The sequence below is a fragment of the Micropterus salmoides genome, unplaced genomic scaffold (assembly GCF_014851395.1).
Source record: "Micropterus salmoides isolate LMB-PRFRI ecotype aquatic unplaced genomic scaffold, ASM1485139v1 Ms_hic_scaffold_7, whole genome shotgun sequence".
NCBI classification, from domain to species: Eukaryota; Metazoa; Chordata; class Actinopteri; order Centrarchiformes; family Centrarchidae; genus Micropterus; species Micropterus salmoides.
The window spans coordinates 1,438,880-1,463,763 of NW_024044459.1; the positions used below are offsets into that span (position 1 = coordinate 1,438,880).

Consider the following 24,884-nt stretch of genomic DNA (forward strand, 5'->3'; position numbering starts at 1 on the left):
TACTGCAAAATATATGATAATATAAAATAAATATTTAGTGTATCAGCATTAAAAGCTAATTTCCCAAAACAGTTCTTTCACCTAGTTCCAAAAAGACCTTGTGTAATTATACAGCCTACAGTGTATTATTAGGGCTGTCCCTGACTCAGGATTCAGTCAAATCAGATTTTTTTTCATTTTACTAAATTGCAAGATTCCTGAATGGGGTTTGGTGAGATGTTCAGGGTGACAGAGACGTTCACGTAATATAGTAAATCAGACCTCCCAGGTAATGCTTACAGCACTTACTATGGTTCGGAAATGTGCATTTTTTGCCAACACTAGATATCAAACTACATCCAGAAACTTTGTGAAGTGAAGGTTGGAGCTGAAAGTTCAGCCTTTCTAAACTGAACATAGAATTAGACTCACTCTGGTCGGGTCTGGATTTTCTCCAAGGGGACTTGACATGGTGCAAAGATTTTACTAAAGAGAGGAGCGCTCACTCTGCATCTAAAGCAGGATGAGAGAGGCAAGTGGGAAGTGGGCGTGACTGTGTGCTGCTACGGTGACAGCATTGGCACAACTTGTGTATTTGTATGCGTGCTTGTGACGTGTGTATGTGCTGATATTGCCTAGAGTCAGTTTGATAAGATTTTGAACATAATTTAATTTAAAACATGGACCTTTATTCGTAGATATTATTAATGTAATTTGCAGAATAGATTGTCTTAAGCCCAATTCGCACATTATATAGATAATGTAATAAGATTTAAATTTGTTCTAAAATAAAGCCACACCCTTTGTTTTACAGAGCAGATCCTTGTAAGAAGTTATATTAGATAGTGCAGTAGTGTTGTCAAAATATTTAAAATATCTATTATAATAATATATATATATATATATATATATATATATATATATATATATATATATATATATATATATATATATATATATATATATATATATATATATATATATTTTTGATTCAGTTTTTGAAGTATCAGAACAGAAATAACTGTGTAAATGCCAAAAGAGAAAGACATTTTCTGTGGCCCAATTTTTGCAAGCAAGCTGGGAAACAGTTGCTGCTATGCTGGGCTAGGATTGGGACTGAATGTTATGAGTTGTATTTCTTCCCCTGTGGGTTATGGGTTTTGCCATTGTTTCATGTGTCCTGTTTGCCTCTGTTTCTCTCATTTAGTTCATGTTTAGTGTCATTCCTGGTCTGTGCACTTCTGTATCATTTTGTCCATGTTTGTGCTGTGTTCTGTTTAATCTTAGTTCAGTCTGTTTTCCCTGTTAGTTGTAGTTTATTGGTATATTTGTGATCTGTCTGCTTGTGTTACAGTTATCAGTTATTTATATTCTGTTTCTTCCTGGTTATTAGGTTCCATATAGCTTTATTGGTGTCTCTCTGTTTTCCCTGCTGTCTCTCTGTGTCTCGTTAGCCTCATGTCTTTCTCCTGTGTTGCTCCCACCCTAGTCATTATCCCTGGTAAATACTGTATGTGTGGTCTTTCTGTTCAGCCCTTGTCCGGTCATTGTAGCATGTATATGTTCTGTCATGTGTAGCTTTGTGCTTGTCTTGGATCTGTACCCGTTTGGATTACCCGTTTCATTTGGAGTGTTATTCTTTGGATGTATCGCAGCCACTCTGCCAGTAAGTGTGCTCGCCTTTTGTTTGCCACAATAAACCTTTTTGAACTGTGCCTCCTCAACTATGCGTCCTGCATTTGGGTCCACCAACCTTCTCCACACCTCAAACCACGACACTGAATAGTACATAGTACCTTTTTATTTCAGTGAGGCTAATACCAAGTTTACTTTTTTATTATCATAGCACGTGGTCCAGCAGAAGTCGTAGAACGCTACGCTAAAGTCCTGAAGACCTACTACAAAAGAAGTCAATCACTGCTGCATGCAAAAAGGTGGGAGTAGACCGCAACACAATCGCCTTAAACGCACCTAATGCTTTGCCTGCCATTGCTGCCCCAGAGAAGTATGCTGAGCTAAGGGAGCAGCATACCAGAAAGGACAAACTTGGCAATTTTGCCGGAAAATGTCCGGATTCCATTGTTATCAGTACAGACATTGGGAGGTCAGGGAAACTACTGCCACTTAGGAAGGGCAATTTTTGAGTGACTGGGAGTTTGTCTCCATTTATCTTAGTTTGTTACCATGTTACAAAAGTGCAGTGTGTTTAATATTATTTTGTAATATTCTAATGGGTATTTCTTTTTTTAATTGTAAAACTACCTCAAATTTTAAGTTGCCATTTTTATTTTATATGTAAAGTGTTACACTACATTTAAAATAAACATTTTTTATAATTTTTTTTGTGGTCAGTATCATATTGCGCTAATTGTTAATGCTTTCAGAGGCTTGTTAAAACTAAAAACAAATACTTTCCAAAGACGCTTTTCTAAAAGTGTTTTTAAGCATCATCACCAACTCCATTGTGTGTATGTTTTCCAAATGCATTATTGATTAGTAAGGAAGAGGGACCATATCTCCCCGATACTGGCTGCTCTTCACTGGTAACCAGTCAAATATAGTTGATTTTAAGGTGCTGTTTTCAGGCATTACATGGACTGGCTCCATCTTATATTTCGGATCTCCTAACATTTTATCACTCTTCCAGACCTCTCAGATCATCAAACCAATCCCTTTTAGCCATCCCACAGTCTTGTATGAAAACAAAGGGTGATTGTTCCTTTTCAGTAGTGGCCCCGAGACTGTGGAATAAACCTCCCTTGGTTATCAGATTGTCCCTTACCACTGAAACTTGTAAGTCTCGTCTTAAAATGCATTTTTATTCATTGGCATTTGAGTCTGTTTAGGGACACAACCTTATATCTACATGTTTGGGGAATGCTGCCGAATCGGCAAAATCGTGAAAAAACTGACAAAGCTATTTTAATTAACTCCTCGGAAGAGGCAAGTCCGATCGGCACCAAACTTGGCACAGACCATCTCTGGACGATGCAGACAAAAGTTAGTGGTCCTCATTTGTGGCGGCTGTGGCTCAGGAGATAGAGCAGGTACACTGTTAATCGGAAGGTCGGCGATTCAATCCCTGGCTCCCCCTGGTTGCGTGTCGAAGTGTCCTTGGGCAAGACACTGAACCCCGAATTGCCCCTGGCGGCTGTTCTGCCAGTGTATGAACGAGTGTGAATGTTAGTTTCCGTTTGAGCACTTAGGCTCAGTGTATGACTGGTGAATGCAGATGTAGTGTAAAAGCGCTTTTGCTATACAAGTACGGTGCATTTACATTTGAATATGTAGAAAAATGCGTGAGTTACACATGTACATGTCCTGTACATAGCATTCTGAACAGGAAATAGTTGCTTTTCTTCGTTTAGGTTAGTCACATTCAAACCAAACTTGGTACATTAATTCCCACTGGAGCCCTACTATTGAAATTATCCCCACAGACTCCCATGAACATACATTCATTGTATATCTCCATAACCACAAGTCCCTTTAAAATGAAACGGGTCATTAATTCATCATGGGCCCCCGACGCCATGTGCAAAATTTGATGCAATTTAGACAATAGGTGGCGCAGTTATTGCAAACTGAATGGGGCAGAAAAATCTCTTTTGAACACATGGCATTTTGATATTACACTGGGAAATAGTGTAATAGCTTTCTGTGGGTGTGTCCAATTGAAGCTTGCTCAGTATTGTCCACACTGCGTATGGCTTTTCTGCAGAGACTTTCATCACTCCGCGGGCCCACCCCGGCACCCTGCAGACAACAACGGGTTAGGCTTGCGCAGCTTCCACGGGGCGTGGGGTGCGGCTTGCGTCGGGAGGCTTGGACCCCTTACATAACCGCTTGGAGTTTTAGCTTGTCACTGTTTTCTTTTTTTGTTCCTTGTTGTTCTCACTGAAACTTTCTGACCTCTAACCCTACTCATTCTAAGTCAGTTTAGTTTCTTGTGAGAGTTACAGTATTGTGTTTTGATGGAGTTTTACACTAATTTACTAATTGACCGATTCCACCATCTTGAAACAGAGTCCAGTGGGAGGGGGTTTCCAATGCTATTCAACCACCATTTCACAGAACGCACCACGCTGTGACTGGACACAACAATAAATTTATCTTATATTTGTCTCTTTCTGTGTACTGACATTTTCTCCCTTTCTGTGTACCACTTTCAGTCTCTTCCCAGCAGCCTTTTACACTGCCTCATAGAGGGTGCTGTTGACGGACTCCTAAACATTTCTCAAACAGCCAGCCATGAACTCCCAGCAGACGGAACTTGGCCAGGAGGTGATGGAGGAGACTGATGCCCCTCCTCGTCATCGCCACAATAACCACAACAGCCGGACCCGTAACCAGGAAAAGCGCTACAGACGCTGTGAAGCCCTGGCTGGAGCAAGTGCTGGCAGCAGAGCCAGGGCACCACAGCAGCGCAGGCCACAGGAGGAGCAAGACATGGAACTGCAACATGGAGCTCAGTCTACACAGCCCCTGCAGCCCCAGCCCATTCCACGACCTGCAGTGGCACGTTATCGCAGACAGGGGGATAGCGAGGCACGGATCAGAGCCCAGCAGCAGAGGCACAGACAGAGGCAGCAGAGAGAGGCAGAGAGAGCACAACATTTAGCACAGCAACAGGAGAAGAAGCACCAAGCAGAGATGACCCAGGAAGATGACCGAGAAAGGGATGATTCAGTGCTGGCCCGCTCAGCAAGCACAGAGAGTGGCTTCCACACCCATACCGATCGTGCTGAGGGGGACGATGATCTGGTAATGATGTCTCTGGAGCCTGAAGGGCAGCCAGAGGTGGAGGATGAGGTGGGGAACTATGGAGTCCAGCTACTGCCAGAGGCAGAGGGGTACACTGAGAGTGCCGAGGCTGAACAGCAACATCTCCATCCACATACTAACTATCCTCCTCAGCACCCGCCCCTGCCACGTGACCACCCGCCTGATATCCAAAACCTGCAGAGACAGGATGAAGCAGAGGAGATGCTGAACGCTGGATACTCCAACTACATCTACACTCAAGCCCTCAGCCACTCCGGGGAAAGGGCAGACCTCTCAGCTCAGAGTTTAGATGCTAGACTTCCGGACGAAGCCTATTCTGAGCCATATGACATTTACTCACTCTCTGAGCATGTTTACGAGGAAATCTGTGATGCTCCGACATCAGTTTCATATACTGCAGACAGGCCTAAGGACACTCTCCAACAGAGGAAGGCCGGTTTTCAGCTGTTGGAAGGCCGGGCAGGAGGTGGAGACTACCATCAGCAGGAGGCGGTGGGCTCCCGCCTGCGCCACTACGATGAGCGCTCGGATGGCGAGTCTGACAGCCCAGAGAAGGAGGCGGAGTTTGCCCCGTATCCACGCACTGACAGCTGCGACCAGGAGGAAGACCTCCACTACAAAGAAAGCCTAAGCTCTCAGAGTCTTCATCATTCTGCGGAAGATACCATAGATGAAGCAAATAAACTTCTGCAGGAAGTAGAAAAACCCCAATCTGATGCTGAGAAAAACCACAAAGCTACCAACGGAGGGAAGCCACCCAGAAGACAGGCTGGGAGTCCATCAGAGGAGGCTGTAGCAGTGAGGAACAGTCAGGACAAGAGGGATGCAATATCCCTGGCCATCAAGGACATTAAAGAGGCCATAGAGGAGGTGAAGACCAGAACAGTGAGATCTCCTTACACACCTGATGAGCCCAAGGAGCCCATTTGGGTAATGAGACAGGACCTGAGCCCCACTGCAGAGTGTGACCTCCAGCCATCACTCGGGAGCGATGTAAGTACAGTAGCTCTGGCTTCTATCGATCACTTTGTAGTGGATAACATGGCTGTTAGTCATCTGTTGTTGCATGTTTTACACATTTACACAGTTACTATTTAAAGCCAACAGAGGGCATTAAGCCCAAGCCGCGTTTCCACCAAAAGTACCTGGAAATTTTAAGTCCCCAGATCTCCTTTCAAGGAACTAAAAGGTTTCCACCGTGGTCTAAAGACCTGCGAAGATTAGGCAAATTAAACAGCTGGCGTAGGCCTATACGCTGCACAAAGTGATGCACAGGCATCATTATTTGCAACCACTATGAGCAAATTTATAAATGAACATCAGATTTGATTGGAATGTAATAAAAATCTATAGGTTATGCTTGAGTATAATGAAGAGACACATGATAAAGCTTGTTACAAATTTAATAACAAACTGGATAAAGCCATCAAGTTTTTAAAAGTACTCCGGCACAGAGAAAGCAATACAAAAATAAAATTGCGACAGCTTAGAAGGTTAAAACATTTCCAGCTGACAAGAGCTGCAGATCAGCTGCAGCATCACGTTTGTGTTGCCTGAGCATCAGAGGAATGGGATTTTTAACAAGCTTTATTACCTGCTGTAATCAGCTGATCCATTTGTTTTGGAGAGGAGGAGACCATCTTCGGCTCTGTGTAAAAACTTCCCGACTGATGAAAACTTAAAACAACTTTGGACCCAGTGTTTAGCTTAACTCCACCGCTGCACGCTGGCTGCTATTTCCGAGCAATACATTTAATGCCGACATGCGATCTCAGTCCAATATTGGCGAGACTTGTGTGTGCTATGTGACTGTTGATTGTGATTTATTGGTTTGCAAACAACAGTGGAAAAGAGGAGCAGTCGTAGAAAAAACAGCTGATATGCTCAAGCCAGTAGCCTCTAGTCGCCCATTCAGAAATTCACTGCAAAGCCACACTCCCCTGAAAGTACCGGTACTTTCGGAAAGCACTACCCCCCGAGCAGGGACCTTTTAGGGTGTAAAATAAAGACCCTAGAACTAAATTTAGACGCTGGTCCCTTCGGTGAAAACGCAGTGAGTTCCTCCAAAGGTTCCTAGTTCCGGGGTATAGTTCTTCTGGTGCAAATGCGGCTCAAGGGAACGATCACCGGCCGTATGTCTACCGGACTGGGACTGGGGTTTGGAGCGTACAGGGTCAGGGAGAGCAGGTCGCTGAGTGACCAAGCGCTGCGGATGATAATCGTTCCCTCTGGCTGGATGAAGCCCGACGCTCCTGATACTACGCATTATCCATGATGATACAGAAAAATGGAAATGAATGGCAAAAATAGCATATTGTCAATATTTTAGAGACCCCAAAAACTTCACAAATCATGTTTTCAGGGGAGCTCATATCTTATTAAGGCTCCCCCGTGGTTCACACCCTGCTTGTACCATTGCATTGGTATAGTTAAAAAGATGTTTTCATAGTTTGGTAAGAGACTGCTCAAATTAGCCAACAAGACAGCGGTGCCTGACATTGTGTTGGTTGGCACTAGCAACCTGCTGGTAACTAGTTATTAATAACACTTATGATGTCCCATTAGTCTAATCCTTTTTGCCACAGTAGCATAATAAAGGAAAACATTCTTAAAATTTCTCATAATAACATAAAAGGTCTCTAACGTTGGTTTGCACCATTGCTTTGGCAAATGAACTAATATCAAAAGCGCCATATGGCTTTGTGCCCTTAATTAAATAAGTAAAATAGTATAAATAAGATATTAAATCAGTATAAATGAGTTATTTTAGGAGGTTAAAAAAGTAACTAAGTAACATTTACTCTGAGTAAATTTTAAATGAGCTGCTTTTTACACTTACTTGAGTAGATTTTTATACCGGTACTTTTACTTGTACTTAAGTAAAAGTTCATCAAAGTGACAATACTTTTACTTAAGTAGAATATTTTAGTACTCTTTCCACCTCTGCTTTTACAGCCATTAAAAATTAACTCCTTACAGTGTTACTTACTGAGAAAAGTACTTTTGTGTTACCAAAAAAGGTAACCCCTTTGTGGTTCTTGCACATGTTTGTTATATTGTTCAGAGGGCGCATAGCCAACTGTAGGTTTACCTTTGAATGTACTGACTCTACCGTCTGCATAGTCTCATCTATAGCCCATAATCTGTAACACTGCAGGCTAATAACAGGAATGACAATATCTCCTTTGCAGCTCAATTATGTTTGGTTACATGTTAACATATATCAAGAAGGTACCGGGGATCAATGCATATAACCTAACAAGTTCATACAACATGTAACTACTTTGCAATTCAACTGTAAGTACATAAAGTGCATAAAAGTAAATAGAAACCGTCGTGATTGTTTTGTCAGCGCCTCCAGATTCTGCTGTGCAAGATGACGGTGCCCTGGCTAAGGATAGCTGTGAGAGAGAAACTCTCCATGCTGTAGACGAGCTAGTGGCACAACCAGCCTTGGGTGTTGATTTCAAGGTCGGGGGCCAGTTACTCTTCCTCGTTTTGACCCCTTGTCTCCGGGTTCTTCAGGGTCTCAAGATGAGGCTCAGTTGAAGGTACGCCTAGCTCGTCTCAGTCTGGAAGCTCAAGAAAAGGCACAGGATCGTCAAGCACAGCTTGAGTTCCACCTGTAAAGTCAAACAACTGGAAATAGAAGCAGACAAAGCTGTGGGTCCAGAGCTTGATTCACAAAAGAGAGAAAGCTCAGGCAGTCCATGTTACAGCATGCACTCCCTCCACCTCCTCACCAGACTTGTTTGACATCAGTAAACATATAGCCCAAGTTTCCACAAACTGAGATGGTTCATATTTCAGCACTTTGAGCGTGGTGTGTGGCCTTTACTGTTACAGTGCAGAATCCATGTGAAAGCTCAGGAGGTGGCGTCAGCGCTCCCTCAACATGATTGTTGAGATTATGACACTGTGAAGGCCAGTTATATGCTTATATGCCATTTATATGCGATACACATATTTTAACCTCGGTACCCCGTCCCCACTCTTCCTCTGCATCTGCATGCAATCCCCCTCTAGCTCACAAATTCTCTTGATTGAAAAGTACGTACACACAGAAATATCCACATGTATAAAACCAGGCGTACACCAGGTCCTGCACACCTTTCCTTTTATACATCTGAATCAACATGAAAGTGAGCGCACATGCACGAGCCACATACACCGCTTTGGCTCCTTCCATAAATTACTATGCAAATGACCATAAATACGCCAGCGTCACCTCCTGAGGTCCAAATAACAACATTTGAGCTCTGCATCAGCAACAAACGCAAAACGACGGAGTAGCAGAGTGTCACAAAGGCAGTCAGTGCAGCTCAGAGACTCATACTGGCGGAAATAAAGAAAACATGATCTGACATTAAGTGGATGTCAAAAAAGACACAGAAATACATGTGTTTGTGAGGTGGAAGAAAGCACATGTTGTTTGATGCAGCTTGATCACAAACAAAAGAAGACTCCCAGAGTTTCATAGAATTAAAATATTGTAAACAAAGACTTTTGGTAGAAAGGTAAACACTGTATATTGTTGATCCCATCAGACACACACCTGTCGGCTCCCGCTGCCAACAGCCGACTGCCAGAAACAGCGGTTATAGCCTACTTACATTTGTACCTGGATGGAACGGTTCCGCCGGATTGGTCTGTCAAATGCTGGACCCACTTCAGCACACAGATCCAAGAACACGACTCTAGGGAATCTGAATCGAGGTATTAGCCAGTCATCCTCATGGGCCAGGAAGTCTTCATGGACACTCGCTAATCCTTCTACTCGAGTTTTCCTCTGCAGTGCCGAGGACTGGCAATTGTGCGAAAGCTGTCACTGGCTTTATTTCCAGACAGTCCATCTGAAGATATGCCGGGTGAGTCGAGGTGAGAATGCAGATCTGTTTGTGCGCCACCACGGCATCTCTGTGCTCCTGACAGCAGCACTGCGGTTTTACACACGAAAACTAAACTGAAAACTAAATATGCATAGACGATTTTATTATAAACTGCTGACGCTCTCTTCTGCACTTCTTTAATGTTATTTGATGTTATCTTGCTGCGATGGACTGGCGACCTGTCCAGGGTGTACCCCGCCTTTCGCCAGATGTAAGCTGGGATTGGCTCCAGCCCCCCGCGCACCTGTACGCAGGATAAGCGGTTGATAATGGATGGATGGATGGATGGATATTATCTCGGATTTTTACGATGATGTTAATTCCATCAGTTAGCCAAGTTAATCAGAATCAGAATCAGCTTACTTCCAGGTATGTGCCAGGTACATGCAAGTGACTTTGACTCTGGATTGTACAATGCTCAGGATGTGCTTGCTTACAATAATACAATAACACCTTAATACAGTAATAAAATCAAACACAGGCTACCGTATAGAGAACACATATGTAAACAAAACAAAATAGACAGAATAAAAGTGTAATATCGGGGAGAGGCGAGCCTGCATCCTGCCGCCTGACATTATCCTGGCTTTAGGATGGCAGGTTCATAGCTGACCACACTCAGGCCCTCTTCTCTGCGCTTCGGGGGTTCCAACACATTCTCATCTCAATGCTCTGCAACGCTTTCAGACAGCGTGAAAAAGCGTAAGGATTTTACACTAAAGGTACCCTTCAGCGTCCGTATGAAACACCCCCGTTTGCTACGTTGCTGCAACACAAGGGAGGCTAACCCTACCTGTTAGTACATCAGCCTTGAGGCCGATGTGCGCAACTGTAGGGTTAGCCAGTCGACATGCATAAATTCAGTGACTTAGGTTAGGACTAACATTTCTGATGGTTGTGGTAAGGGTAGGGGCTTCGGGGTGCTGTCTTTCTCAAATCGTTGGTACATTGATTTAAGATTTGGCACTAATTTGGCTTATTTCTTTTACAATTGAAAGGTGCAGTACGGAACAGTCATGGCTCACTAGCGCGAGCACAAATAACACTGCTGCTTTGAATGTTTAAATGATAAAGTGTGATATGAAGTGAAATTAAATATGTGAGAGGCATCATCTATTCCTCTCTCATTCAATTTCATTTTGATATTAAACCACTAAATACATGATCAAACTTTTATTATGTATCAACAGACATAATTAGGTTTTTGATTGACTACTTCATTGACATATACACAGTAACTGGAGTGGAAACGCCATTTTGAAACATTTGGTGAGTTTTGGAGTTAACTGACAGAGCCGGACAGAAGTTTGCAGAGGGTCCGCACATTCTCACGGCAGCTCGATAGTTTGCGCCTCAGCCCGCACATTCTCACGTCACGTTCATTTGTATACATCCCACGTGTGCGTGAAAACCAGCGTACGTAACCTTTTTGTGCGTAGGCAGCGTTTATACATGAGGCCCCTGCTTTGTAAAATGAAAAACAACGAATCTGTCAGTGTTTCCCACATTTTGCTTGGGCAGGCTGCCCAGGTACGGCCACCCAAGTATATTCAGCGACCCACATTTTGCATGCCTCCCGAGAATTGCATGCACCTCTCATGTGGTAACGCTGATTTATGCTGAGAAAAGAGGTCGCTTCAAATCTCGGCAGGTAGCCTACATCATCTGGTCTGCCGAATTATGCACTCACCTCTTAAGGTCTTTTTCAGACACCTCCTCTGCACATTAATCAAACGAGGCTATCACCACATATTATGCTGAATCTCAAGGAATGCTACTTCTACTAAGTGTGATAAAATATTTACGGCTGTAAACAGTCATAAAATATATATACTTCGAATAACTTATCACCATTGATGAACCCTACAGTATTTGGAGGTGCATTCAATTCTCAGCAGGCATGCAAAATTTGGCATAACACCAGACCAGGTCAAGCAACAGTGAACACCTGCTGCTGTAAACTGAATCGGTGGAAAATTCCAGAAGATGAGTTCTGTGTTTTTTCAGCGACTCTACATAATGTAACCTACTACTGATGAAAGTTAACAGAGCAGACATATACAGGGAGAGAGACAGAAAAAAAGAGGCGGCGAGAGGAGATCTGTGGTCGATATCGCTCAGCGATAGAGGGGTTGGTTCCTGTATTTTTGAACTTTGGACAGATAGATGTTTCCAGTAACTGCCATGGATGGCAGTGAGTGGTAAAGAAAACTCTAGGATTTAAATGGTGCCCTCAGACTTCTTATTGTGGACACTATACCCTTAGTACAAAATAACTTCCCTGTCTTTTGATTGTATACTACCCCTCAGATTATTTAGCTTTGTTATGTTGCTGGTGGTGGTGATTCATCCAAACATGATTCTGGGCTTTAATAGAAACCGAGTCATGGGGTATTTCTCTCCCCGCCATGTTATCACTCCCCCTCCCTCCTCCAAATTATTTATTTAGTAAGGGTGAGAGACATAAAGGTAAAAGGCAAGACACCTTAAATAATTCAGTGAGGATCCAATACCAGAATGACAGGGCTGTTTTCCTGTTCACATCACTGATCAGACAATACCTGCAGCCGGGGTGGTTTAATAACGCTTCTGCTTTAAACCTCATGTTTAGATGAATGTGTCCACAAGATACAGTGGATTAATTTAATGAATAAAGATGACATGATGTCACATTGTCAACAGAGCAAATCCAGGCCGACAGACAAGACAGACCCAGCGTGTTGATTCTGAAATGAATCCTGAAACCTGAGTGTCACCTGGGCAGCTGACTCCCAGTCTGTAGAAGCTGGTGCTGGTATTTAACCACACACCGCCCCTCTCAATGTTAGATCATCTGGGGCACTTGCTGAGGTTCAGCATTTACTAAACGCCATGGAAAACTTTTGGATGTATCAAGTAGAAAAGCTTGAAGAGGAACAAGCCAAGCAGACGCAGCAGACCCACCAACATGATGGAGATGAGGTGTGGACAGTGGGATGAGTTTGTGATGATTTTTTTAGTTGGTGTATTAAGTAATGCTTCACATTTGCAGCAGTGGTGGAATCAGTTGTCTCATGAGTGTTTTGATGTGTGGAGAGTTCTGAAATGAGAGTCCAAAATTCCTAATTTAAAGCCTTTTTGTGGATTTATACATATATGTGGTTGTAGCTCATAATGGTTGCCCCCATCTTTTGATAGCAATATTGATAGATTGATGATGACATGAAGGAGTAAATGGTACACTATTTCATTATGAAATGTAGAAGAGTAGAAAGTAAAAGGTTGTATAAAATGGAAGTACCTCATAACTGTAGTGAAATACAGTACCTGAGGAAGTGTACTCCACTGGATGCTGACACATTTATGTTTGGAATTAATTACAGAGGATCATACAAGAAAAGTGATCTTTGCACATTTGTATACCTACAGGTGCTGAGTGAAAACTAACAACCTCAACAAAAATGAGCTCATTCTATTATTAGATGCTAATGTACTGTCATGTAGGGGAGAGAATTGTGTCATGATGCATTGTTTTTAGCCTACCGAATATATTTTAATTACCATCAAACATCAGGCGCTTGTTGTACAAGTGTGAAACATCTATCAATGATAAAAAGCAAATGTTTATTGTTTTAATTTTCTGAACTAATGAAGTGATCGCTGCCGACAAGCAGTGTTCACATGCCTGTCACAGCCCGGCTCTATGGCTGCGACAAAGATGGGACAGGAGAAAGAAACTATTTATTTGACAAAATGATATTAAACAAAGATAATAACGTGGAAATCAGTATCTATCATGTTAGTATATGTGTGTGTGTGTGTTTGGAAATGTTAGTAACAACACAAAAGAGCAAACAGCAGCTGCACCCGCGATGTGAGAGACCTTTATAGCTCCCAACCACACAGTATATTACTGGACGAAGCCACCCCACAGATTTGAATGGAGAACAGTGAAGCCAGTTTTAGACCAATAAAATACTACTACAGCGCTACTTCCTGTTGGCACTAGCATCTACTGCGCATGACCGCGCAGCATAAGCATGGTTTCATGATGTAGAGCAACAGCAGAAACACTGTAATTTTGGTAGCTGCATAGCTGCACTATGCTGCGCCAAAAAAAAGTCTCTTGGCTCAGTGTGTTTGTCTGACTCGGATCGTCACAGTTTAATCAGCCCACCTAAAAGGCTCATCTGCCAAACACATGGAACCCTCCATGCAGGCTTTGGTCGGCTTTCACCCTTGGGTAAGCCACAGTATTTATTTCAAGATTCCAATAATAAATAAATAATTTTTTTTTTTTAGTTTAACTGGACCATTTCTTTCAGGTAAATCAACATCTGCATAAAAAAGACTCCAAAAGTCTCTATTTAGTGCATGGTTCTTTACAGTAAACTTTAAAGGCACAATGTGTGAGATTTTAGTTTAAAATATTCAAAAATGAACTACTTGATCAACAGAATGTGAAGAAGTTACACTTCTGTCGTCATGTCATAGACATCTATGTATTGCGTTGCCAGCTAGCCCTGGCCCGTACTATGTTGTGAAGTTGACGTCATGCCGTGTTGAATTATGGGTTTTACACCGCCATGTTATGAGGCTCTGCCAGCCTTCCTTTTATGCACACACTGTCAGACTAACTAAAAAACAGTCTCCATTCATTTCTGCTCAACTTAACCAAAACTAAATATATCTGCCATCTAAAACTAGAAAAACCCGCTTTTTCTAACAGTCAAAGATTATGACAGATCTTTTTTTTTTACAATAATGTGACCAATCAAACCCACTGCCAGTGACTCAATAAAATAACATAGCTGAATGTTTTGGAAAGTTTTGCATTTTGAAAGAGGAAAAAAGAGGACTGCTATCTTGTCTTGTAGCTCGTTCTTCATTTCACACACTTACAGCTGCCATTAGCTTATCTGCTAGCCATGCCTGCATGGCTGATGTTGTGCTCTATATCTCTGGTTGACATCTAAATTCACAGAGGTAAAACACTGAACTACTGGCTGCCCTGGTTTTGGCAATACAAAGTGTAGTGATTCATGTGGCTTAGAAGGCATTATGATTAATGATTAAAGTGAATTACCTTCATTTTGGCAAGAGGAGGTTGCAGATTCACACTCACATCCAGGTACCAGAAGGTCACATTACACATTAAAGGTCCAGTGTGTAATATTTCTGAGGATCTATTGACTGAAATGCAATATAACATCTATAACTACATTTCCAGTGGTGTATAAAGACCTTGCATCTCTTCTTATCTCAATGACCGTATATTTTATTTTTTGGCAATGAATGATTGATAAAAGCATGAATGCAATTTTAAATACAGATGAAACAATTAATAATGCATGAAAAACAGTGTGTAACGCATGGAAACAGGAGACAGTGGAGGTTAATCAGTGAAGAACCATTCAGCGGGTGAGGTTTTGGTAGCAGAGAGAAATACTTCACGGTTCTGTATCATGATTATATTGAAGGGAGGTCCTATTCCTGACCTAACGCTAAATTACTTTTAGTAAGTTTCACCTGGTTTTTCAGACGGCCAGTGGACATATTGAACTAGAATGGAAAATACAATAATAACTTTGTCCGTTTTAAGGACTAAAGTTGACAAAAACTCTGCAAATTCAAATAAGAATTCATAGTACGGGCCAGGTGCTCGGTACACTATAACAAAAATAATTGGTTGCAGTGATTTCCAACTTGGGTGTGAAAGACTAAGAACAAGACTTTCAAATGAGTTATAGTTTAGTTTAGGTTTAGAGCTGATTAGTAGGCTAGAGTCGAAGAATGCTGCAACTCCACCTCCTCGGCCTGTGCCTCGAGGAATGTGAGTATTAATATGACTGGGAGGGGTGGATTCCTTTAGGCTAACATATTCTCCATCACCCAGCCAGGTTTCAGTAAGACCAAATAAATCAATATCATAATCTGATATTAGTTCATTTACTAGTACACCTTTAGAAGAGAGAGATCTGATGTTTAAGAGTCCACATTTAACTCTCCTATTCGTTTGCACTATTGCAATTTATTTGCAATTTTTATGAGGTTTTTATGCACAGCTCCTCTTCTGTTTACCTTTGATTTAAATAATTTCGATGGTCGGGGGGCAGACACCGTCACTATAGGATTTTCACTAAGTAACTCCTGAAATGGAGGAGCAGAGAAGTGTGTTAGACTGCGACTCTGCGTAGGGTTTTGGGTGGGTAACTGCTGAAAAAGAAGGGCAGAGAAGTGTGTTAGACTGCGACTCTGCCTCCTGGTCTCAACTCTGGGTTGTCATGGATTTGGTCCACTAATAAACTTGGCCAGATTTCTAGAAATGACAGCTGCTCCTTCCCAAGTGGGATGGATGCCGTCTCTCCGGATCAGACCAGGTCTTCCCCAGAAAGTCTGCCAATGATCTACAAAGCCCACATCGTTTGCTGGACACCACCTCGACAACCAGCGGCGGAATGACGACATTCGGCTATACATGTCATCACTGGTCAGATTTGGCAGCGGTCCTGACTTAAGTCTATGAGGACCACAAAGCTCAAATTATATGTTTTTTTTATCCATGGGGTGTACAGTACATTTCATCATCTGCCCATGTCCACAAGAATCCCTAGAGTCCTATGTGCAGACATCCCTGTTCAGCCCAAAATGTATACTCTGTGTAGTATCTCCAGAACCTTTTGGAGTACACAGGACCCTTACTCACCAATGGATGGCATCCTCAGAAAGCTAGTCTGTGATGTTTCAACATTTTCTCTCAGCCTTAGTGTCTCCTTAATGGAAGACTGATTCTCAAACTCTCACACATCATGTTTTAGTCACACTATTTGGCTTCACATTTGTAGTGACCAGTAGAGTGAGAAACCTAACCTGTTTAACTTCAACAGGATGCAACGGAAAGTTTACCATTGAGAATGTTGTACTGCAGAGGTACATTCATTTGGTGTTCATTTGGCAACACCAGGTACATTTGTGTTAATGTGGTGCTAGGTTCTGAGTTAAGGATTTCATCTGACAGATTGTGTGTGTGTGTGTGTGTGTGTGTGTGTGTGTGTGTGTGTGTGTGTGTGTGTGTGTGTGTGTGTGTGTGTGTGTGTGTGTGTGTGTGTGTGTCCCACTCCTTATACTCTCCCAGCAGTCTCCTGGTTCAGGCTCGCCATCTCCTCCAGGAGCAGAGTCATCCAGCAGACATCTGCTGCAGGATGACAACTTTGAATCTTCTCCCTCCAGTAAAGAGGTGAGTTCAACATTTTACTATTCATTAGATAGTAACTGAACTGTCTGGTTTTCACTTCTGCAAGTTGAAGTAATGGAAAAAATCTTTCTCCTCTCTTTTTACTAACAGTCCAGGAGAAGCCTTGCATCATTCCCCACATACGTAGAAGGTGAGTGCTTCCTCCTCTGGTGCGGAGGTTTTCTAAGTGTGGAGAGTTGAAGGGGTGTTGCAAAGGGAGGTGAAAGGGACAGGTGTAAGCCAGTAGGCCTAGTTTGGAAAAAAGTAGGAATTTCCTTTTTATGTTTTTGCCTCTGCTCAAACAATCAACCTGGTGAAATATGGAAAGCAGACGGACTGTTCGGAATGAACATGGAGATTCCGGTGAAGGAACTGGACCTGGAATCAAAGCTGCAGGTAGTGGGATGGCAGACACCCTGTTCCACGATGATGAGAATGCCAAACAGTGAACTGATGGTTGGAGTAAAGGCACTATTTGACTCTTGATTGACATGAAAGACCAAAGGAATAATTCATAGTTTTCACATGACGTCACACTCCAAAGAAAACGCTCCCTTGGAGGGCAAAAAGACGTTATTTTCCGCTGCCTGCCAACCAATATGCAAATGATAAACTGAGTTTGTTACTTTTTGCGCTTCCAAAATGCTGGATGATTGTTGGGCTTTTGGATTTACTAATCGAGGAGACAAGCTGTGTTAGGTGAGGGATTCCCCAGAAGGTAAACGTAAACATACCGCAGTCGAGCGGCGGCAGGTAGGCCTACCTGGCGGTTTTTAACGGTAGAAATGCAGCAGCGGATGCTGTAACATTATACGGATCAGATATGATCCGATCAGGGGCGGCTGTGGCTCAGGAGGTAGAGTGGGTTGGCCGTTAATCGGAAGGTCGGCGGTTTAATCCCCGGCTCCCCCTGGTTGTCGAAGTGTCCTTGGGCAAGAAACTGAACCCCAAATTGCCCCTGGTGGCTGTTCCGCCAGTGTATGAGTGAGTGTGAATGTTAGTTTCCGTTTGAGCACTTAGGCTCAGTGTATGACTGGTGAATGCAGATGTAGTGTAAAAGCGCTTTGAGTGGTCGAAAAGACTAGAAAGGCGCTATACAAGTACGGAGCATTTAGATATGCCCAACACTTGCAGTTTGTGTTCATATCTTTCTTTTTCTTAAGTTGAAAGGTCCAAATAAAATTTGACTGCTTTTGCGGCGTCTCTACGGGAGAGTTGCGGTGTGAGCCGCTATGTTGGTCTGTTGTTTTGCCCTCCAGGTCACTGCGTATGTCACGTGACTGAAAACGATGAATAGGGTGCAAGATTGTTGTATCTCAGAAAAGTCAAAATAAATCACCTTGTTCTGCAATGGATATGAAGTAGTTTGGAACTTAACTCAAAAGATTAGACTGTATTTACAGAGCATAGCTTGCCTTTGAATATGATGTTGACCTTGGATGTCATGTAACATTATCAGTGAAAGCTGTAATTATTACAGCTTTGATCTATTTGAAAGACTTAATTAATTAATTTAAATCGTATAACTTGTACATTTTAATAGTATTAGTATGAATAAATGAGTACATTTAAAAATATGTTTATAATAATAGCCTTCTCTGACACATGCTTAAATCAAGAGAAATGTTTGGATTTTCACGTGGAGGGCTACAAACTACATTATCTGAACAAAACAATGTAGCATGAACACATTAATAATGGCATCAAAATACGTAATATGAATAAGTGGCACTAAAGGGCACCAAAATATGTGAGAGAAGTAGAGCGATTGCACTCAATTCTGTCTGTTGGAAAAGATCAGTATTTATACTGAGTATCATTAATTAACTTGCATTAAATTCACCTCCGGGCACCACCCTTAGAAAAGAGAAAATGATAGGCAATTAGTTAATTGAGTCTCAGTCTGAAGGTTGCGTAAGCCCTTGACCCCAAAACAGTGACCATAATACCAACACGACTTCATTCCTAAATGACAATTGTTTGCCAATGACTCCCAAAACATTGTATACTGTTGGAGAGTACCAGCGACAGGCATACCATTGCTTGCACCCATGAACTATACAGCCGTATTTTGGGGGAGGATGGTCTGTAATCAACTTCTGTATCAATGAATGGTTTATATACATACAAACTACACACACAAACTGAGCATGGCGTAAGTTCAGCCAGGCAGAGAAGTCAAGCTCAACTCACAATCCCAGCACATCAGCTGATAGCAGCCCATCTCTAAGCCAGCCACATCAGCTGACAGATCAGCAGATTCCCCTCTTAGCATTCATTATCATATTCCATACAAGGTGCCTTAATTAAGCTGATTTAGTCTGCCTACCTTTGTTGCTTCCTCTGCTAGCAGCTTGTAACCCGCCGCCACCCAGCTCCTCCTTTCAGGCTGTGTCTGATTAATCATATAATTCCAGTTGTATTGATGAGTGTTCTGTTCTGTACCCTGGAGGGGGGGCTGCTCTCTTCCTTGGACTTTCCATGTATAAGTCCCAGAACAGAGCCATACCGCCAAACATGACTTACTGCTGAATGAACAAGTGCACACAATTTTATAATTTATTTATTTATTTTTTAATTTTATTTATTCAGGGGAGCTTCACTGAGAGGAAGTCTCTCTTTTGTAGGAAGGCCCTGATCACATTCACACCTGGAAGCTGCCCAGTACAACCGCAGCCTCGTCTGCTGGCCACTAAGCAGCTCCACTGGAGCTGTTGGGGTTATGGGCCTTGCTCAAGGGCACCTCAGTGGTGGTAAATGAGGGAGGGCAAGCACTGCTTGGTTTACTTTCCACATCTGCGCGACAGGTGCTGTTAGAGCAGCGTAAGTAAGGTCTTTTAGAAACAGGGTTGTGCCTAATGTTTGTGCACAAGTGTGTGGGTGTGTGAATGAGCGAGCATCAGAAAGTGACAGTGAAAGTCAAGAGGAAAAGATTAGCAGTTGGCAGCAAGTTGTCAGTCAGAAAGTAAATGTGTAGTGTAAGTCACAGTAGGCCCGTTAACGCCAGACCATTCAATTATATTTCAGTTTTGTGGCTGTTAGGAAAAGAAAGGACAGTGGTGACCATTTAGTAGGTTAATAAAGCAAGTTAGGGATGCAAACTAGTCATTTTAAGCTAATGAGGATGTTGTCATGTTGCCTATTTTATGTGTTACTTTCTACAAATAAATGTAAAACTTTGCAAAAGGCCAAACTTAGGGGGCACAGCGATCATGGCCCTCATGACCCCATGAAATTCCTGTCCTTATCACAAATTAACATGTGTACATTTTAACATTTACCTGACTAAAAATCCTCAAATAAACTATTGCTCTGTAGAAAGTCACACAGCTGTTTAGCAACTGCTTTCTCCAGAACCTTAGAGAGAAATGGAAGGTTAGATATAGGTCTATAGTTGGCTAAAACATCCAGATCAAGTTTGGGCTTTTTCAGAAGAGGTTTTTTTTTTTCCTTTTTTTTTTTTAAACCTGTCCTGCCCAGCAGCCTGGTATAGAGTATAATGACCTGGATACCATATTGTGCCAGACAGATTTTACTTTAACAAGAGAGTATTAAAATACTCCTTTGTCTGTTTTATTATTATTTAATTATGTATTGATTTGTCACCGGGCCGGACAGGGGGGCAGACACGGGGATGGGGGGGCACAAACAGACAGCACAGAGAAAGGACAACACCTGCAAGAGAAGGGGGAAAGGGGGATGGAGGGTGGGGACAACAGGGAAAAGCTGTGGGAAACACCAATTGCAGAAAGCAACGAAACCTGCAAGAGAACAGAGAGGGGGGCTTGGGGAGGAGAAAAACAACAACAAACAAACACAAACAAAAAAAACAATAAAAATAATAATAATAGTAAAAGACAACCAGCCGAACAGCAGCAATAAACAGCTGACATATTAATGACATATTAAGACAACTAAGAGAACAATGAAAACAAGAAACAGTCACACACACTAAATAAGCAACACAACACAGCCACGAGAGCTGGAATAATAATTAATTTAAATAAGTAACTGAAAGAAAGGCATCAGGAATAGTTCTACCAGGGACAACCTAAGTTTGTTTGTGTCTGTGTGTGTCTGTGTGCGTGTGGGTGAATGTGTCTGTATGTGTGTGTGTACATGTGTGTGCGCATAAGCCTGTTAAAGAATGTAGTTGTTAGAGAGAGTGGGACGCCACGACTGTAACAGGCAGGCAAGAACCCCAGTAGCCAATAGGGGTGGAAGAAAGAAAAAGAATAAATCAAATCAAAAAAAAACAAAGACTCCCAGATGCACCGCGATGCAAACGCAGAAGACCCCGACCCAAATGCCAGTTGACTACGTAATGCCGACGGAACGCAAAAGAGGAAGAGCAGATAGACCAGTGGCCCCCCCCATCCAGCACCCCACCGCCGCGCAGCAAACAACCACAATGCCCAAATGCCACGCAATCATCAACACCAATGCACAAGTGACGAGCCCAACGCGCACACTGCGCGAGCACGGCGACACCCATGCCCAGCAGCCCCCCGCGAATCCCAAGTGCGAGGTCGGGCAAATGAGAGAGAGCAAACGGAACAACACGACAGCGAAAGCCAGCGGAGAGAAACACCAGCAGCAAGTCCCAGCCCGGCAGCAAACGCGCCGCACAGGTCACCGTGCACCCGCCAATAAAAGTCCACCGTCCCCCCAACCGCCGGAAAAAACTAAGGCCGCCGGCGCCAGCCGACATCCCCCATGCCCAGCGCGCCCCCCGGCCGCCATGCAACACCAGCCAAACCAGCAACGAGGCAAAATCAACTAGCTCAGCTGCATGCCACCAACAACCCACCCATCCATCAAGGGCCGAGAACTCCAGGCACAAACCCAGAACAAACCGGAGCACAGCCCGAAAACTAACTATATACCTCAGTATCCAGAGGGGTCCAACAACTGGCCGACAGAGAAATGGGCAAGCACGGATCCGAGGCCAACGAAGCAAAACAGGAACGCAAACAGGTCCCTCCAAGCCAACGAGGAGATGCCTCCCCCGGACTCCAATGCACAAACTAAACGCCCAGCAGCCATCCAGAGACCCTGCCCAGGGAAAAAGTATAATGCATCAAGATGCATCGACAATCGCCCCCACAATCCCACCGCAGACCCCCACCCCCAGAAGCCAGGACACCCTGCGACCCCCCAAAGCACAAAGGACCCTAGACCGCATGTCCAGGGGGAAGCTGTACCCCGCCCCAAGGAAGAACAGCAGAAAGCCGTGCCTCGCTACCGCCAGGGAGCGATAACGCGGGAGAACCAGGCCAACGGTCCCCCAGCCCAGCCAGAGGCATCCCTCCCTACAGTGCAGGCAGTGACAGCAGCCCCCGAGGCCGATCTCATCCCCGGACAGGGGCCAGCCCCCCCCCAGTCAAGCACCCCCAAGGAGGAGCACCAAAACCTACCCCGACAACACCGGTCATGCGCCCCAGAGACTCCCGAATGCCCCCACCGTGAGAGAGCTGGCAGGGGGAAGCAGGGGGAAGCAGCGGGAGCCTCACCTCTGCCGAAGAGGGCCCAGGCGAGGAGAGGAGACAACGGGCCCCCAGGCCCAGGGACACACCACCCGCCCAGAAATGAGCAAAGGCCACAAGCCCGAGTCCGCAGAACCCTAGGCCAAGGGCGGTCCCCCACGCCAGGGGAGCCCCGACCCCCCCCAGCCCACCCCACATCAGGCAAGGCCGCCACCAACCCCACAGCACCCCCAACGCCCGGGGCTCCAGGGGTAGGACACGAGGCCAATGAGAATCTCTCCCACTCCTTCAACCCCTCTGCCTGCCTCTGTAAATGTATTGTTTTGTGTTGGATGCATGTCATGGATTGTGAAGTGTTGTATGGTGGAGTAAAGATAAGGTGTGTGGTAACTAAGGTGCAACTAAAATTGGAGGGTAGTTGTGACACAGGCACCCCACAACTGTCAGGTAGTGGAGCCTCCCATCGTGCCTCTCCCACCCCCCAAGCCCTCTGTGTCTAATGTGTAATTAAAATTGAGGGGCAGGCAGTGAGGGAGGAAGAAGTGCGAGGCCGCAATAAAGCAGCCCCATCCCCCAAACGCCCTGCAGGCTGCCCGCCCCCAGGATCCTAAGGGTGTATGTTGTGAGACATGACCAAAGGGGGAAAGGTGAAGGAGGTCATAGGGAGGCTAGAAGACCAGATTCCTGACTGGCCCCATCATTTATTCAGTCCCGTCCCCCACCCCCCTAAGCAGGAGGACGCCAGGTCCCTCCAGCCCAGGGCTTATAGCAAGAGCCCCTCTAGCACCGGTAGCACCCCAGAGTCAGTGACAACCCCGCCCATCCCCAGGACGGGCCCAGGGGGGCCCAGCCCCCCCAGCGCGCAGACCCGCCCCAGACCCAGAGGCTCCAAAGCCCCGTGCCCCAGACCCCCACACACTCCAGAGGCAGGTCAGTGCAGCCCCAACCCAAAGTCCAACAATCCCCCGTCCTCGCCGGGGCCCCTCCGGCAGCCCCACTGCCAACCCCCACCTCACCGCTCCCCCACAATCAGCAGCACTCCGAGCACCACCAGCCCCCAAGGGAGCAGGTCCGGGGCAGCAAGGACCCCACCCAAGGACAGAACGGCCCAACAGCCCAGATCCGAAGGTCGGCCCACACCCAGGAGGCAATGCCACTCAGGCCAGGTCAGGCCAGAAGACCCCCACCCCCGCTCCCTTCCCTCCCTAGCAGCGAAGCATCCCACACACAAACCCCCACCGTCCCCAAAGAAAAGAGACAGCAATCACCCGCGACAGCAGCAACAGCCCCTCAGCCCTAGGGAGTCAGCAGATGCAAATAGCCCCTAGGACTCAACACGACCACACTCCAGAGGGCAGCGACGCAACTGCAAGCAACCATCGACACACCCCAAAGCACAATCCCTCCATACACAGGATCCCGGCACAACCACCAAGCATCCAGTCCGGGCACTAAAATCCAGAGGAGACACCCCCCAACCATCTCAAAAAGGACCAGCCCGCACCCCCAACCCACCCCGTCAACCCCTTCTTCCCGGTCCCCCACCCCTCCAACAACCAGTCGCCAGACCCCTCAGAGAACCGAAATGCAATTATCAGGATGCACAGCATGCACACAGGACAGAGCCGCACACCAGCCCAGTCCCGGCCCGCACCCGATGCCCCCAACCCCCGACAAGCACGCAAGCCAGTAATGACCTACAGATGAGCCAATCAACACTACCCCGCTACCAATCTAACTAGCGGCACACAACAGCCAAGTAATGCGCTGTGCAGGAGAGATGCCAGCTGGCGCAAACCGCCCCCATCCCCCCCGCAGCCAGAGAGACCACAGACCCCACCCACGGCTACACCGTCACCCACGCCGCACGTTCACCACCAGACCGAAACCCACCACAAGCACCCCCCCCCACCAACCTCAGTGAGAAGCATGTATGATGTGTCAACCTCTATACTAATGTCACTTAGGTCCCCCAGCACGCAGAGTGATGGGGAAACTGGGACGGGGTAACTTAGCCATATCGATAGGTCTTCACATATCTTCTGCCAGAACTTTTGAACAGGTGTACATTGCCACATAGCATGCATGTAACTATCAGATATGTTACCTGAGCAGTTCCGGCAGATGTTTGATTGCATAAGACCCATTCTGAACATCCTTTGTCCAGTATAGTGTGTTCTATGGAGAGTTTTATACTGTATAAGTTGTAGATTGGGATTTGTAGTCATTCTAAAGGTATTTAAACATATCTGCATTCAAAAGTTTTGGTCTGGACTAATGGATAGATCTGTTTCCCACTTTAAGAATGGGAGAGAGATTGAACTATCTGTTTTTAACAGTAACATGTATACTTTTGATAACAGTTTTGGAGGCGAGAGTTTAAGAAAGTCTGTTATCATTGGAGGTAAATCTAAGTCCATTATTTTATCCTTAAATCTAGCCTGAATTATGGATTTAAACTGTTGAAATTCCAGAAATCTATTATGGCTAATTCCATATTGTGCCACTAGATCCTGGAACGGAATAAAGTTA

At 44.7% G+C, this 24,884-nt stretch overlaps 1 protein-coding gene across 3 annotated transcripts in view; it reads left to right on the plus strand.

Annotated features, from left to right (window-relative positions):
- Window positions 1-24,884, plus strand: part of apba1a (amyloid beta (A4) precursor protein-binding, family A, member 1a) — an 87,957-nt gene that overhangs the window by 33,929 nt on the left and 29,144 nt on the right. The window contains exons 3-6 of one of the 3 annotated variants that reach the window (XM_038704768.1): window positions 1,826-1,913; window positions 4,152-5,757; window positions 16,768-16,869; window positions 16,978-17,017. In XM_038704768.1, the coding sequence (XP_038560696.1) occupies window positions 4,231-5,757; window positions 16,768-16,869; window positions 16,978-17,017 (1,669 nt within the window). In that variant the 5' untranslated portion in view covers window positions 1,826-1,913; window positions 4,152-4,230. The remainder of the gene's footprint in view (window positions 1-1,825; window positions 1,914-4,151; window positions 5,758-16,767; window positions 16,870-16,977; window positions 17,018-24,884) is intronic. The other 2 variants (XM_038704770.1, XM_038704769.1) reach the window with 2 other exon arrangements.